Here is an 18,128-nt window from a genome sequence, read left to right on the forward strand (position 1 = left end):
CCCGTTTTAATGAGTCAGACAGACAATGCAATCCAGTAACGTACAATACACTACCTCCACATTCTTTACCAACAATAATCGCTCCAGTATCAAGCAACTGATATGACGCTCATCATTAGCAGTAAAATGCAACAATGGAAGGACAATTAATTTCACGCAGAACCAAGTTTCCGAAATCATCTTACCTACGTTTATTTCACAGCAGCTTATATTGCTGTTAGTTTACACCATGTTTTGCCAAAAGTTCAGATTCATGAAATGACTTACGCCTCCTTAAGAAACTCCTACCACTTTTTTCATAGTTTTTCTCTGGTGCAGAACGACTGTTGCGGTGCAAAGCAGATATATGCATATGTTGCTGGAGGAATATTGTCAAAGTTGTGAGGCACAAGTGAGGGGTTCCGCGTCCCCCCATTAATAAGGACCGGCCAACATGAAGGGAAAAATCTTAAGGAGCTCATCTTTAGACTTTTCTATCATGGGAAATTCAACCATTTTCATCAGACGGCAACTCTAACTTCGTTAAGAAGCTGAAGTTGTTCGAAGTTGCAGCACATTTCAATTACACAGGTTCTTCCTAAAATAGAACTCATGGAAAGTATTAAAAATGTTACAGAATTCCCTCTATAATTACCTCTTCAATTACTACCTAATTTGCTTCTGATAGTAACTCAAAATTTCTGTATAAAAGCACTGTTAATATTTTCTCTGAGTTGTGGAAGACTGCAAGGTGCAAGCAGTGTTTTAGCGTCCCGTTATCCCAAACTCTTCTGCCAAATACCGGAGACATTTTCTGGAAAGAGAATTTCCGCGAGCGAGCGAATGATTTCATTGACATCTCTATTTCCTCTCAGTATTTCCATTAGCAAGGAAAGCAGTGCTTTCTCCGAACGGAAACTACACGCCAGGTGGAGAATGGAGAGAGAGAAAAAAAAAAGAAAGCATGATTCGTCCACATGAGCTCCGGACCTCCCAAGAGAGAATGGAGAGAGACTTTGGCAAGTCGTTTGATATGCTCCGGTTGGTAACAAGTAGTGTTCTGTGTGATAAACGACAATACAAGCATTTTGTGAGTTGCGGAAACCTTTTATGTGCATCTAAGAGTTTTTGTAATGTACGTGCATATGTTCACGTAAAATTAAAGCGTTTTAAAATTATTGTTAACCCCGCCAAAGAAATTATGCTTTTGGCTCGAGTTGTTTATCTGCGTGCAAAGCAAAGAGTTATTTGTGGGCTTTTACAAAACTAATCAGAAAGTGAAACCTCGTGACAAGCAACAGGTAGCCTAGTTAGATTTTGGGAGATGTAAGAATATAACTTATGGGGAATTGGGGCTTTTCGTAGTGGACTGCTTAACCTTGTCGGGGGTTACTGGATTGCAAAACTCTTATTTTCATTATTACTCAAAATGTGCGCTCACCCCCTAGAATTAAATGAAAACGACAATTAACACGTTTAAACAGAAAAAGAACCAAGAAGAAAACAACACTGATAATGACAAGAAAACTTTTAAAAATTCATGAAGATCAACAAAAATCTACTTTCAAAACAGAAGTTCAAGTGTCAGAAAATGATAAATGGCGCTCGAAAGATAACATGACAGCTCAAATTTCCATCAACATCAACATTGAGCATTTACAATGAGACTTTTCCACATTAACAGTTGAGGCAATAAACTGTTAATCATGGCAGAGTAGTGAAATGCGCGATCTCCAAAAATCTCGACATGAATTTTATGAAACTGAATGACAGGACACTCACAGCCTCCAGGACCCACCCGGTGATCCCAACCTTTCCTTGGTTCCATGCACACTGGAAATCATAAACTCTTGATTATAGCGCTCTAAGATGCTTCCACTTGTAAGTCGCGATTTCTCTCCAGTTTTAGTTCATTTCTCATAAATATTACGCCAAGACGACTTTCACTTTACTAGATGAGAGAAAAATAACACAAATCAGTTCCTGGCAGACACGAGCACATTCGATTTACTACCATCAATATCATTCACGGTGGCACTGTAGCAAACTGCCCCGTAGGGAGGCAGTGCCATCAGTGCACTGTAAGCATTACTTGGGGCTCTTTGCAGCGTGACTTCTGTACCCTAGCTGCAACCTCTTTCGTTCCTTTTACTGAACCTCCTTTCGTATTCTCTTTTTTCCATCTTACTTTCCACCCTCTCCAAACAATTGATTCATAGTGCAATTGCAAGGTTTTCCTCCTATTACACCTTTCAAACCTTTTACTGTTAATTCCCATTACAGCGCTGAATGACCTTATAGGTCCCAGCGCTTAACCTTTGGCCTAAACTCTATATTCAATTCAAATGTAGCAAACTGAGGCCAAACCTACACCACTGTGGGAGAGAGAAGCAATTAGGCTAAGTGAGAGTCCATCATGCAATTCATCAGTTATACTATATATCATCGACATCTCCCATAAACGTTGCCCAGGCTGACAGCTCAACCCGAATCACAGCGAGACTGCTGATCTCATGGCTAACTAGTCGCAAAAATCCCGTACTACATGAACAGAAGTTTCCCTTTATCTTCAATTCTGAATAAGAAAAGGGCATTTCTACGACCACCTATATTTGGTTTAAACGGAATTTCCATACTTTGGGTAAATTAACCTTACATAACCACTAATAATTTCATTAACATATTCAGTAGCTAAAGAAGTACTACCCGTTTCCCGCTAAAACACACTATTTTCATACAACGGTGAAATAAGGTGAAAGGATTCGAATGATTTTATCAATGAAAGGCAGTTGTTATTCAGCGAAAAGAGAAACGGACGCAGGTTGGAGACTACAAAGTTTCTATAGTGAAGGCCGCGCTGATGAAAAAAAAAAAACTACGATGACGTCATTGTGTAAAATAAAACGGTTATACTGGACAATAAAAAAAGGGGAGATGGCAGGGGACGCTGAACACCTGACTCAAACACACCCCTTCCCGCCAGCACCCACTTCCTTTTTCAGACAGGTGGAAGCATCATCCCCCTTCCTCCCACCCTCCCCGCCGCCCCCCCAAAAAAAAAAAAAATACGGCAGAAAAGATACAGCAGTGGGAACTAACATTCTTTCCCTCACTCTATAATACGACTGCTACTTTTATTATACTACCGTTCTGGGGAGGTTAACAGTCTGGCTTATATAAAAAAAAGAGAGATACCCAAAAAACCTATGCATGTGCCTATTGCTCTACACACCGAAACCGGCATATTAAAAGAATCCTTTTATGGATGAAACGTACCTCTCCCCGACTCATTCAAATCACCGACTGCAAAGGTGACCAGACTTCAGGCTCCAGACACACCGGCTTATCGAAAGGGATCTCTCACCGCACACTAGTCAAACTGCATTCAGTGCCTTCCTGAACACTAGCTAGTGTTAATAATTATAGTGACGAGGGGCTTCAGTCTCTCGTCTGCGAGAAGAATAGTCATTAGAATGACATCATACATGCACACACACACACACACACACACACACACACACACATACTGTATATATATATATATATATATATATATATATATATATATATATATATATATATATATAAGTATACAAGCATCTATATATAATAAATATTTTATCTATACGTGTACATATACATATAATTTCAGATGAGCTTCTTTCTGAAAGACGTGAGATACAAGGGGAAACGATCGAAAGGAAATGACTGAAGAAATTCTCCTTATCAAGTAGGATTCGAACCCACAATGGTTAGATGGTTCAGATTAGTGTATGGACTATTGCTACACGATTCTCCTCGTGGTAAGAAGGAAGGAAGGAATATAAAATTTAGGCCAAAGGCCGAGCCCTGGACTTAGGGGGTCATTCAGCGCTGTTTCCTCGGTGGTGCAATTTTTTTCATTAATTTCCTTTGGAATTTTAACAACTTTATTGGAAAGCATGTCTTCAAATCTTTATATGATGTATGTGCGTGAGTGTGATTTCCCAATAAAAAATTTTCCCATTATTCACTGTTCCATTCACCCTTTTAATCGTTATTAATTAAAGATCCTTTGTAAGGAAATTTACCACATGGAACCCTTATATTTTAACTTCCAATTACATGACCCCTTCTGCTTTATCTCTTACTCCCCTCAGTACTCCAGGCACATGTAATGTATCTACCATATGAAAACCATAGTACATCCACATATTTATTTTTTCTGTCTGTAACATCCGCCAGCGCCAAGGGTCGCACGACTGACTAGGGCTATTTCCACATGGAGCCAGGCTAATCTAGAATGACGATACCTTGGTCCTAGCTTTGGGACAGTATGTGATGGAAACATTTTTTATCTGTACTCTGACTTCACAGTTTATGCATAGGTGCGTATATGAATATAGAATATATTTAAAACAACTGATTTAAGAAGCATGACTGATAATTTTGCAGTAGGCTATACTTACAACTATGGTATAGTCAATATATAAAAATACAGTAATAAAAATATTTTGGAGTTAATGGCTGAATATAAAAAATGTGCATATAAAAATACATAAAAGCTATAGGCTAAGTGCAATATTGTTGTAAAAGAGAGCTATGTGTAAAACTATTACATGCTCAGGATGGGTAAAAAAATTAAATGGAACACCTTTCGAGTGTGTTCCTCAGGAGTCAAATCAAAAGTCTCATCTCATTTGAATCTGACATACATAGTGTCAACTTAAGGGATGAGCTGTTCAGAAGTACTATGTAAATATACCATTTACACAGCTTTTTTTCCCCATACAAATTCTTCGGAGACAGTCTCAGGTTCTAGATAAACAATCACGTCTCACCAGGTTATTATTCCTCCAGCTCTAAGACCGACGAAGTGTCAATTAAAGGGATGCGCTGCATTATGTTCTAGGTGAATGTTCACCTCTCATAAGGCATAATATATCAATTTAGGCTTTGAAGACTTGGAACTCATAGTTATTACTGACATTAGTTACTAATCAGTGGCTTACGAGCAGATTCTAATACCTGTTCTCATCTATGTTATAACTGTTTACAACTTACGAGCTGCTTCTTTCTCCCTTCGTAAGCCTTTAATAGGTTGAAGCCACTGAGGTGAACTGTCTTGTGTAATATATGTGGCATAAGAACTGAAAGGGTGGAAAATACGCAGGTGGATTACCGAGTGTTTTGAGGTGGCTCGGTCATCTCAATAAAAGGAGGATGACAGTTTATCACAAGGCGTGTACAATTTGGAAATTTGTGTTGGGAGGAAGGAGAAGAGGAAGATCCAGAAAGTGCTGGAAGGATGGTTTGAAAAAGTATTGGTAAAGATAAGGGGTACATGACGTAGTGGGTGTAAGGGGTTCAAAAAGATGCTGATGAAAATTGTGCAAGTGCAAAATAAGGCTATTGTTTTGGACACCTTCTGCATTGGGGTTTCATCCAGGGTTCAAAAACTGTGAATGTTGCAAAGGCTACTGTCTTTCATTTCTTGGAACCACTACTTTTTTTGAGGAAAATAGTTATATATTTATATATATAAATATTATATATATATATATATATATATATATATATATATATATATATATATATAGCTAATTACTCATCGACATAACTATTGCAACAAGCGTCTCGTGTTGGCTTGGTTTATATATCCATAATTTATCTGAATATTATATACCGGTAATATTGACTGCTATACGACCACATTTATTGCATTACAAATCTATAAAACCTAACTAAGCATACTGTAACGATGTAGTATTCAATCTAATTCCAGTCAAAATTATATAAGTACCAATGGGGGTTACGATTCTTATACATATCACCCAAAATTAAATAAAAAAAATCTTATAACCCCGTCATTCCTACCCTAGCAAATAAAACCGGAAACCAGTTAATCTGGAACGAACAACGTAACAGCGGGATGTATGGTATTTGGTAGCCATCAAATTTCTTGTTACATTTCTTACACAAAAAACAATTGTTTACAATCATTTATACTGCACATCATTACGACTACAAAGTGTATGTTTACTGTTATTCAAATATAGCGATCTGGCAATCTGTGCTTCATATGACTGGACTGGCCTCAACTAACAGTGGACTGTTCCACCATTCCATCACACTGTCACCAAACAGCAATTCTCATTAGTTTGATTACATTCCCAAGACAAAATTTAACCAGTTTAACTCTTCCCAAATACATATTACTCATTCTTACCAAAACGCCATGCTACGCAAAGGGCATCAGTGAATTTTCAAAGTGTAAAATCTACAGTTGGTGAGGATATATCATTTTTGGGAACATGTGGGATGGAAGGAATTCAACGGCATCCGAGACTTCCAAAAGTTAACTCTTCGGGATGACATTTTGCATGAAAATCACTGGGGCATCGTCAAATGTTAGTCTAAACTATGATCTCCAGGATATGTAGGCCTATAATTTCTATTACATTAGCGAAGTTCAACATGAAAAACACATTCCTGCCGTTGGTTGATTGGTTTATATTAGCAGGCTTATGCCAGCACGGCCCTTGCCTACTGGCGGCCAGCAAGTATGATGCTGAATGGGTTGAGAGACCTGATTTGGACCCCAGGACTCTTCTTACTCAACCGACGGCAATCCTATCATTAATGTAAGCTCCTTACATACCGACGACGACAATTGGCAAGCTGATCATAGGATTATGCCAGAAAATGACCGCAAGGTATTAGGTATGAGGGATGCACGGCCACCTGCCTTCATTACTACGTCAGGCGACGAAACAGGTTCTCTGCCTCTTCTACAAGCCACACGCACACACACACATACACACACGCACAAGATGCAAAATCGACCCTAGTCCTTACTGGCCTGGTACTAGGCTCTCAAAATAATAAGAAGCAGGACTGAAATGAACTTAGAGAAACGTTTCCAGTTATCATCATCACAGTCTTACCTTATTCTGGTAATTTCAGCGTTTTCGTCCAATCGTCATCTGCTTTAACGATACATCATAATCCTCGTGGCTGAAAACAAGACTTTTTGTGGATGGTAAATGACCAATGAGAAACACAACACGGGTTGCCCACTTCACACTACTTGGGGCACCTTCGAATTTTTAAACTTCTCGCGCAACACTCATCTTGAATTCGATAGCACTTTTCCGCTCTTCGAAATCCCCAAATCACACTTTGGACACTTGGCTGCAGAACACAAATATTTCACTTCATAATTATCATCTAGACGATGAGCGTTCGTTGAAAGAACAACGTTGAATGGATTGTACGGAGAGAAGTCTCTCGCAAACCGTAAAGTCATACACTGACAGTGAGAGAGCTAAAGGCTTTTCCCGTCCTCTCCTCGGGGCCGGACGAGCGTAGTTTGGAAGGCAATGCTGCCAGACGTATAACTCCATCCCTTTTTTTTTCCTGTTTGATCGCACCAAACACAAAGGTCAGAATTTCCTCTGTATAGGAAAATGTTATCAAATTAATTATCCTAAGGTTGATATTTGTTCAATGGTCAAGAGAATGCCTCTCGTTAATTTCATGGATTTGGGGGGGGGGAGGGTTGATTATAAACCATGCAGAAATGGTCATCGTGAATATTACTTCATTTACGAGTAAAAATGAATCAATGTTCTACGTCAAGCCGTAAATTTACCTGCAATTTACTATGGTTACGAGTAAAGTATAAGAACAATACATGCCTAAAGTTACGAGAAGCATTAACTTACTGCGTTCCAGTGAAGTGAGATGAGAGAATGCTGCTGTTATACATGCACACACACACATATGTGTGTGTGTAATACTGACTAAGACTAAGGAATATGTTTCATTTTTATAGCAGTTTAAGCGGCTTTGTAACTTAGTAGCCGAACTAATTCGTGAATGAAATTTCTCATTGCTAATAGTCCTCTGCAGTCGTTTTTACAATGAGGTTCCTCAAAATAATGAGTACCATTCATTAAGATTTTTAGTAGACAGTTTTATATCATCCGATCCAACTAGAGAGAGAGAGAGAGAGAGAGAGAGAGAGAGAGAGAGAGAGAGAGAGAGAGATCTTCAGACAAGCAATTCATTATTATTGTTTGCATAGGACTTGACAATATGAAAAGAACTCAAACTTTATAAGCACAGCTTTATAACAAAAGAGGAAATTATGTAAAATATAATATAGCAGCGTAACTTAGTAAGGAAATCAAGTCTATAAATCTGAAGTCATATGGTAATGGCTACATCCGAGATTCAAGGGGAAAGGCACCAATAAAACCGCCCATTTTACTAACATTTGAGCTTAAGCTTTTCCGCAGATTTGGAACATTTATATCAAAGTGCTAAAAATAAATATTATCCCGGGCCATTCCCGCTTCAGTTGCTTAAAACTGGCTTACCCAGAAAGTCTGTTCAAGATCTCTGAAGACCTGCTTATCCTTGAGAAATGTTTTTGTTCTTTTAAAATTCTGCTGAGTTCCGGATAGCGATCTTGAGCTTCCGAAGAGCATCTCAAATTGTTTGATAACAAATCAAATTCTATTCGATTTCTCAGCCTGATCCTTGTATCAATCTCTGTCACCGTCGTTTCATGAGTTCGCGGTACATATTTGCACAAATTTGTCATAATTTTGATCGTCCTTCGCATTCAGACCGTCCCTGTTTTCTAGACGGTCTGTCCCGGCTGTGACCAAATAACTGCATGATTTTTTAATTAACAATTCAGTTGTTGGAACTTCAACTATTTTACCTCAAAGTCCTTTTATGAGGTGGCACTTAAAATGGATTTTTTCCACCCTCCTTCGCCCCGTGCACTTTTGATATGCCCCAATTCTGGCCTTTTTCTAATTTAACGTTTAATTTCTAAAGTTACTTCTCTCAGTTTGTTTTATTTACTACTACAAATGCATGTTTTGACGAGCAGCTCACACGAGCGTTATTTCATAGTTTAGGTGTTTTTATCTAGTTTTTCTTTATTTCCCTTACATTGCTTTTTTCTTTACCTCTCTATTTCTTTTCGGTACTGGGATGCTATCGCCTTTGGGGCCCTTGACTTTGTTGCATTATGCTTTTCTAGTTTAGGTTGCAGCTTGTCTCATAATAATAATAATAATAATAATAATAATAATAATAATAATAATAGAAAAATTATGCCACTCATAGAACTCATTCATCAGGGAGGTGCCAAACTAGACAGTCTATATGAGAAAATGCAGTTCCAGATAATAACACGGCCACTTACGAGTAGAAGTGTTCAAGTCTCTGAACTGAATTAAAAGTGGACATCGATTCAAAAATCACCGAGCTCTCTCTTGGCGCTCTCTTGCATTGAAATAAAAAGAAGCGACGATCCCCATGGGAAAACATTCAAAATGGAGATGGAACGGCCTTTTAAGTTATGGGCGGACAAGGAGGAGGAGAGATTTCGAAAATGTCAGACGAATGAGAATTAATGACAAAACTGTCAGGAAACTGAACTGGAAGCCAGTCTTTCTCTTTACCAGACAGGAAAACAAGGGTGCAACTGGAACGTACCCTCCAATATCCCATGGGCATTAGATGATGGATTTTGATTGATCGATATTCAGTGTATTGATATTCAGGGTTGTTCAATCTTAGAAAACTGCCTACACGTACAGAAAACCTATAGACAGTGAGAGTCAAAGATCAGTTTTGCAGCTTGCGAAAGAGAAATTACTCCCAAACACATTATCTGACACACACACACACACACACACACACACACACACATATATATATATATATATATATATATATATATATATATATATATATATATATATATATATATATATATATATATATGCACAAACACACACATACACATTTTGTGTGTGGGAGTGTATCTGGCAAAATGATTCGGATAACTAATCTGCGTCTGACTGAATATATATATATATATATATATATATATATATATATATATATATATATATATATATATATATATATATATGTGTGTGTGTGTGTTTATGTATAGATATGTGTGTGTGTGTATGTATGTCTGTCTGAGTAAAACGCGACTGTACAGTTATCGGAATCATTTTGCCAGATACACTCGCACACGCAGTACACGAAATTCTTGGAATGTGTGTGACGCTCTGGAGATTTCGGCACAAACGAAAATAAGCGACCAGGGGACAACGACACAGGCGCAAGTGATGGGATAATACTGGACAATGACGCAACACTTACGTGAGCAGTGCCTGGTGAGGGGAAACACGCGCGCACCTGGTTGCCATGGTAACCGGCGTCAACAACTTGACGGCGGTGAAGCTGCTCGTATGATCTTCATGATCGCTTTTAATCGCATAAATTCAATTTCACGAAACCGTTTCCATTACGTGTGAATGTCTGATATTTATTCGATGGGCACTGGGATGTGTCGTGCAGGAAAACAAACAGTCGACGCTAAGAAAAGCTAAAGAAATGTTCCGTAAGAACCATCCCCTCTCTGTTCGTGGTTCGGGACAGGGAAGACGAAGCAGTAACAATTTAACAAAAGAAACTGGAAATTAGATTGAACATTTGAACGTCAGGCATCTCTCGGTGAAAATGAAGGACGCAATTATAACCCCGTCGATTGCCGAACAAAAAGCGAAGGTAAACAGCCAGATTCAGGACCTTCGGAAGAAGATACAACTCTCAGGTAAAGTCCATTTATTGGCTGCAGCAACGGACGGTTCTTAATAACCTTTCAACTAGAAAGAACAGCAAACATTTTGAGAGTCTTGTCTGTACAACGAGGATTTTTGCTACTTCTAGTTATATTTTATGACTGTATCTTTATTGAACTATTTTGTGCAGTAATTTAGCTTGTAGATAAAACGTTTGTTCCTGTACTTTTTTTGCTTTTACCGTAAAAATAAACACGTTTTCTTTCGATATTGATCAGCTTCCCACGCGAAGAAATACACCAGAGCCAAGTTTGAATCAGTAAAACTCAGGTTTAAAATTACTTAGAAAAATATTAAGTAAGAGAGAGAGAGAGAGAGAGAGAGAGAGAGAGAGAGAGAGAGAGAGAGAGAGAGAGATTACCAATAAAGGCAAGAAACTTGTGAATAAATGCGTAATTTCCAGATTCAGAAAGCTGCATATGTTTCCTTCAATTAAAAATAGTCTCCAAAAAAATAGTAGGTGAATTTACAGATAAACATGCTACCAGTTATGTGCCACGTTCTAAAAGTTTGACAACGGATGAAGTCCCATAAAAATATGTTTCAGTTTCATGAAAGCCAACCCACATACAGGAAAAAAGCCTCATCAAAGGGTTGCTTTTCCTAAATTGAAAACACATCTCTAGTGTACAAATTCTTTCTTTCTAGCACTTCCAACCCTCATTCAAATTTGTTCCGCTTTCTGACTTCTATTCTGACTCCATTATTCTTTTTCCTAAAACGTCAGGTATGCTTATCATTCTATATTGCATTTTATTACCTCGAATTACGTCTAATCACTTCACACTACTTTCTTAAGTCTCTCTCAACTTCGGTGATTTTGCTCCTGCAGCCACCCATAATTCAGTTTATCGTTTATCTATTCCCACTCCTATTTACACAATTTACTTCCATAAGTAGACTTGATTCCTCAAAAAAAAAAAAAAAAAAAGTTATTCCGGAATCATGTATAAACTTTACTTCAAATCTTCCGAAATCCTCTCGACTTCCATCCCACCGTTTTCTTGGGTGTGTTAACTACCGAAACCTCAGTCTTGGTATCATTTAATATGACATTTCTTTTGCAGGAAATTCTCTAAATCCTGTGTAATGCATCCAATCTTCATTAGCAGCGTCAATTTATTCTGCTTTCACTTATGTCACCCGACATCCATTCCATCCTTCATTCAGTTAAAAATCACAAATTGCATAAATTAATATCTGCTGTTCAAGAGTCCGTCGTTCACCTCAAAACTTGAACGTTTCACGACTCAGAAATGTACCAGCAAATCAGGCACTGTTTAATGTGACTTGTGTGTTTTCATATCCAAGAAAGAAGAGCTTATCTGTAACACTTGATCAACATTAGAAGAAGACTTTACTAATTTGAGACAAAACTGTAATCTGGAAATTCGCTTATTGTTTCTCAACAAAATTATAACTTACTTAACATTTGTATACATACATAAATACACGGGTGTATCGGCATACAAAATTGAATATGGCTACAGGAGGCGGCTTTTCGTGTGTTGGAACTCACAAGAGAAAAAATGACAGAAAAACAGAGGGCCCTTTTATCACCAAAAGAACAAGTTTTTTTCTCGTTATTAGGAAATTTCCTGAATAACCCAAACCGCGTCTGCGTGTGTAGTTGGCCGGGTGTGTTCACACATACATACATACATGCACACACACACACACACACACACCAAAAAAGCAGACTCGAACGTTACACTTGATCTCCTGACCTCTGAGTATTGTCTTGCATCAGACTCTTGCGCAGTACTCAGTTCAATTGAATTTTATTTCTTTTGTACCTTATACATTCACAACCAGTTCGTATAATTTAACACCACCAATGTCATGCATGGCACACTTTAAGCTTTGAAGAATATAAAAACTTGATTGTTGTTTTTGATATATATATATATATATATATATATATATATAATATATATATATATATATATATTATATATATATATATATATATATATATAATATATTATATATATATATATATATATATATATATATATATAATATATATATATATATATATATATATATATATATATATATATATATATATATATATATATCCTAAAAAACAAAGTCAGATAGGGTCATAACCTTCTTCTACATCTGTTTTAAGAACAATGTCACATCATCTTACATCTCTTAAGATTCTCCGGTAGCAATGGCCAGCATTGGGTCAGCACATTCTGACTCTCGTCAAGTCCTCACTCTCTCTATGTATCAAGCAAAGGCTTACTATATTAAAACCCCGAGATACAAAACTAGACTTTATTTGTAAAATTAACGGAAGCATTTCAGCAAAAGCTACGGTCATGGAATGGAGTCTCTCACACCCCACAACATGGAAGTCATAACTAGAGAAGACCCAGACTCAAATTAAAGTGGTAAGTATTCAGATCAATCGAATTAGTGACTCTAAACAAACCAATACTAGTGACTAACACCCCGGTCACCAAACAAAATAAAAAGGTCATGATTATTCTAGGCCAAAATAAATTTCATATAGTATGTTAAAAAGAACTCCACTTCCAATATATACATCCTCACTGGTCTCGTAAAATAAGTCTAATCCTTCGGGCCAGCCCTAGGAGAGCTGTTAATCAGCTCAGTGGTCTGGTAAAACTAAGGTATACTTACTTACTCAACCAGAATTCCTGTTAAAAGAAACAGAGCTTATATTAAAACCTGAAATGGTGTATAAAAAATGATTACTTAAAAAGGAAAAGTGCATATTAAAGAACAGAGGGGTTTCACTGCAGCATAAAATGGGTATTCCACATAATGTCTGAAAAAGGTACAAGTGTTAATGAGTTATTTTACTCACATTCTATGGCCATCAGGAAACCGACCCTCACAGTGGCTGTCTTATTCATAAACACAGCTCAAAAGAGTGATCACACCAGCCGCAAATCGAAGCGAATACCCATTCTATGGTTCCTCTATAATACACACATTAGAGAGCGCACATATGCACACATTCACTCAATAACCGCCCCCTTGAAGCGTGACGTTACCGTCAGGTTCAATTTTCGAAGGACCCCACCTTCTGCACCCACAGATATCACAAAGCTTCCATCAACCTGCCACGTTTCCCCCTTGTATCTTGCTCATGACCAGAAGCCATAACTGAGCGGCGTCAGATACCTGCTGTCTCCAACCGCAGAAAATACCAACATCAACATATAGCCACCTGCACCGGACACACGTTTTCAAAGGCCAGCAATTAGTCAGCTAAATCTGTAATAATATATATATATATATATATATATATATATATATATATATATATATATATATATATATATATATATATATATATATATATATATATATATATATATATATATATATATATATATATACTATAGAGGCGGACACTTTGCTATGTAGACATCCCGGGATTATATATATATATAATTTTATGACTAAATACACACACAAAACAAAGCCACTACAACATTCTAAAAACATAACAAAATTATCGAAGACAACAATCCGCTGCCTTATATGATACCATACGCTACGGGGTCTAAGCGATGTCAGGCAGGGCAGCCGACGAGACTACGGTCTACCCCAAAGCAAATCAAAGTCCTTCAGGTAGGCTTACCCATACAAAAATTCTGATTGAAGAGAAGAAAAACATATGTTGAATGACTGATATTAGTGAAGAATAATAATTTATTCAATGGGTTGAGACTTATCCATCCTTATTGTACCAGGGAAAGTGTGCAGTAGGATTCTGATTGAAGACTAAAACAGATGTTGAATGACTGATTAGGGAAGAATAATGTCGGGTTGAGAGGAAGACAAGTTATGACTTAGTTATGTAAAAAGTCTGAGAGGAAACAAGGTATATGGCTCTATTTCGACAGAAAGGCAATGTGGAAGGGACAGAGAATGTACAGAAGAGAAAATCTGTTGGGAGCTATTAAAAGTGTTCATGATGGAAGTGAAGCATATGTTAGAATACGTAAGCGGGAGAGTGACTCGTTTGGCGTGGAAGTGAGTCTGAGAGAAGGGTGTTATGTCTCCATTTCTGTTCACCCTCTTTATGGCTGGCATGATGCGAGACATCATAGAAAGGACAGGTGACTTAAAGGACAGGTGACTTGGGTGCAAAGTTGTGGATAAGCAAATGATTAATGAATTGAATGTGGATTGGTGGACATTTGCAAACGCTTCAGTGGTGGTTGTGGATAGTGAAGAGAAACTTCAGAAACCTGTTTGAATTTGAAAGTTTTTGTAAAAGAGAAAGTTGAGAGTAAAATGGAGTACGAATACATGGGTATCAGGAGCATGGAAGCCACAATGTAAATAAAGATGATGGATGAATAACAATGGTTGATTTATAGAAATATTTCGGAGCACAATCAGTTTAAAGGAAGGAGAGTTAAGAGAAGTGGTAAGTCAATGAAAAGGTTAAGAAAGAGAGGTAGCACAGGGCGTGCAGAAGACTTGGATGACTTGAATTTCTATGGAGATCATAGGAATGTGTGGATGAATTGTTGGGCCAACTTTTCTTTAAGGAAGTGAAGTGCAGATGTTGACTGTAAATGAAAGAAAACAAGTAAAAATGCCCCAAAGTTTCTTCGGCGCAAACGAGTTTTCTGTACAGCGTATAATGCTGTATGAAACTTTCAGCAATGGCCCGGTGTTGGCCTGTGTTGTTGGTACCTATAACAGCGCCAGAGGTATGATTATGGCTTACTTTAACCTTAAATAAAATAAAATTTCTGAGGATAAGGGCTGCAATTTGGTATGTTTGATGATAGGAGGGTGGATGATCAACATACCAATTTGCAGCCCTCGAGCCTCAGTACTTTTAAGATCTGAGGGCGGACAGAAAAAGTGCTGACTGACAGACAAAAAGCCATCTCAACAGATTTCTTTTACAGAAAACTAAAACGCTGGAGTTGTAGAGATGAGCTAATAGCATAATGTATATGAAGTACGAAGAATTGGTATAAAGGTCAGAATAGGACCAAAGATCAATTACAATATTTTGAGATGGTCTGGTCTTTTGGAAAGAATGAACTCTAACAGATTAGTGAAAGTAGTGTCATTCGTAAGTGTTAAGTGGCAGCAGTGGAAGGACTTGATAAGTTTGAAGAGACGGGACGAAAGAAACAATAAAAAGAAGAGCTTCAACATTTTAGCCGTAAATTATGTTCCTGGCAGCTGGGAAATTGTAGTCGGTTTCAAGCAAAATGGAAAAGGACATGAAGCTAACAACCTCATTATAAAAATCTTTCAATATAATCTATACAAAACTGCCTACCTATCTATCTAATATATATATATGTGTGTGTGTGTGTTACTTAGCAGATGGAAGAAAATAAAAAAGGCAGTGAAAGCTGATATAAAAAAGATGGGGAAACAATGGAGTGCTCGAAGGCCTTTCGTGACTTATAGTCCTTTACATTAGCAGATGGAAGAAATATAAAAATAAGTTTACAAAGAAAGCTGATATAAATGACAGATGGGGATTATTTATATATTCATCACGTTCCATATTTTCGTGATTCAGCTATACTACGAAAAGGTAAAAATATGTTTGATTTTGATTATAGCCTATGATTATTATTATTTTATACTTTTCCTTCATTGGGTGTAACTTTTGTTCATATACACACACATATACAGCATATATATATATATATATATATATATATATATATATATATATATATATATATATATATATATATATATATATATATATATATATATATATATATATATATATATATATATATATATATATATATATATATATATATATATATATATATATATATATATATATATATATATATATATATATATATATATATATATATATATATATATATATATATATATATATATATATATATATATTATATACACATACATATATATTATGATTTCACGGTCAAACACAAACAGCGAGAAGACACCTGGGAGATGGAATAATGGTTGCATAAACCTTAAACGCAAGAGATGTCGTTATAAAGGCTATTCTACTTCTACTTCTTGAAGCCTCGAGAGTCATGAATCGAAGGAATGAAGTTTTTTTTTTTTTTTTTTTGCAATGGAGTCACTACAGGCTTTCGGCCCCAAGGAGGTTACGAGCATAATGAAGGGGTACAGGTACTCTGTACTGGCAAATTACAAAAAGCGGAGACTTGTACATGCCTTGCTCTGGCTATTCTTCTCCCAGAGCTATTATTGGAGAGAGAGAGAGAGAGAGAGAGAGAGAGAGAGAAATGGGAAGCAATACAAAGAGGATAGGAAAGGAAAATACTTTACAAAAAATGATGATGTTGAAACAGAAAACGTCTTCTCACCCCAGAGAGAGAGAGAGAGAGAGAGAGAGAGAGAGAGAGAGAGAGAGAGAGAGAGAGAGAGAGAGAGAGATGGGTTGGTTGATACCATGCTTCTTGTGCTCATTTCAAGTCGCTGGTTGCGTTCTTGAAAGGCAATGAGATGTTTTCTCTTCAACATTTTCAACTGTTTGATGCCAGTTCATGACACAAACCACCCGATCAAACAACGCGTCTCCCTCTTGTGGCGGTAAGTTTTTTTTTCCAAGATTTATAATAATCTGTCTCCGTCTCTACCCAATAATAGTCTCAGTCTACAAACAGCGCTGTAAACGGACTAAATGGCTCACAATCACACGTCACAAGTCCCATTGTTCTCAGACCATCCTTGTTTACATAACAGCACCTGCAAGCAAGAGGGGCATCGGTCCTCTCGATGACTGCGATTTTTTTATATTTTATCGCCCCCGAAGCACAGGAAATGAACCGGTCTTGGGGTGATTTTAATGCCCTATGCATTTAGTCCTCAACATTGTCAGTGGGCAAAGACTTTTCCTTGATAGTTTTCTGTAAAAGAAAACTATTGAGATGGCTTTGTCTCTCCGTCCGCACTTTTTCTGTCCCCCCTCAGATCTTAAAAACTACTGAGGCTAGAGGGCTGCAAATTAGTATGTTGATCATCCACCCTCCACTCATCAAACTTACCAAATTGCAGCCCTCTAGCCTCAATAGTTTTTATTTTATTTGAGGTTAAAGTTAGCCATGATCGTGTATATGGCACCGCTATAGGTGCCAACAACTCAAAGCACCACCGGGCCGTGGCTGAGAGTTTCATACAGCTTTATACACTGTACAGAAAACACGATTGCGCCGAAGAAACTTCGGCGCATTTTTTACTTGTTTTTGGTTTGTCTTCAAGCAATTCCCAGCAATCAAAAAGTGCTTTTATGAAATGGATTTCACCCACAGCCGCAACGTTGCATCTGAAGTAAAATTCGCAGGTACTGTACACATATATATACCAGTATCTTTGTGCACATTTATTCACACAAACATACAGACGTCGTCATGGGTACATGCTGATTCCTGAGAAATTAAATGTCTCTCATTTGGTTAGAAACTCTACGATTTAAAATAACTGCTCTGTCTATCAACTAGATTAGTG

The 18,128-nt window shown here is 37.2% G+C and overlaps 2 protein-coding genes across 3 annotated transcripts in view; one reads left to right on the forward strand and one right to left on the reverse strand.

Annotated features, from left to right (window-relative positions):
* The window catches only part of LOC136854660 (uncharacterized), a 274,936-nt gene extending 267,609 nt beyond the window's left edge, over positions 1–7,327 (reverse strand). The window contains exon 1 of one of the 2 annotated variants that reach the window (XM_067131245.1): positions 6,906–7,327. The gene's annotated coding sequence lies outside the window, so the exon portion shown is untranslated. The remainder of the gene's footprint in view (positions 1–6,905) is intronic. The other variant, XM_067131242.1, reaches the window with a different exon arrangement.
* A 2,918-nt stretch (positions 7,328–10,245) lies between these two features.
* CCDC151 (Coiled-coil domain containing protein 151) overlaps positions 10,246–18,128 on the forward strand; it is a 50,991-nt gene continuing 43,108 nt past the window's right edge. Inside the window, exon 1 of the mRNA XM_067130714.1 lies at positions 10,246–10,612. Coding sequence (XP_066986815.1) covers positions 10,519–10,612 — 94 coding nt within the window. The 5' untranslated portion in view covers positions 10,246–10,518. The remainder of the gene's footprint in view (positions 10,613–18,128) is intronic.

This window comes from Macrobrachium rosenbergii, chromosome 29 (assembly GCF_040412425.1).
Source record: "Macrobrachium rosenbergii isolate ZJJX-2024 chromosome 29, ASM4041242v1, whole genome shotgun sequence".
NCBI classification, from domain to species: Eukaryota; Metazoa; Arthropoda; class Malacostraca; order Decapoda; family Palaemonidae; genus Macrobrachium; species Macrobrachium rosenbergii.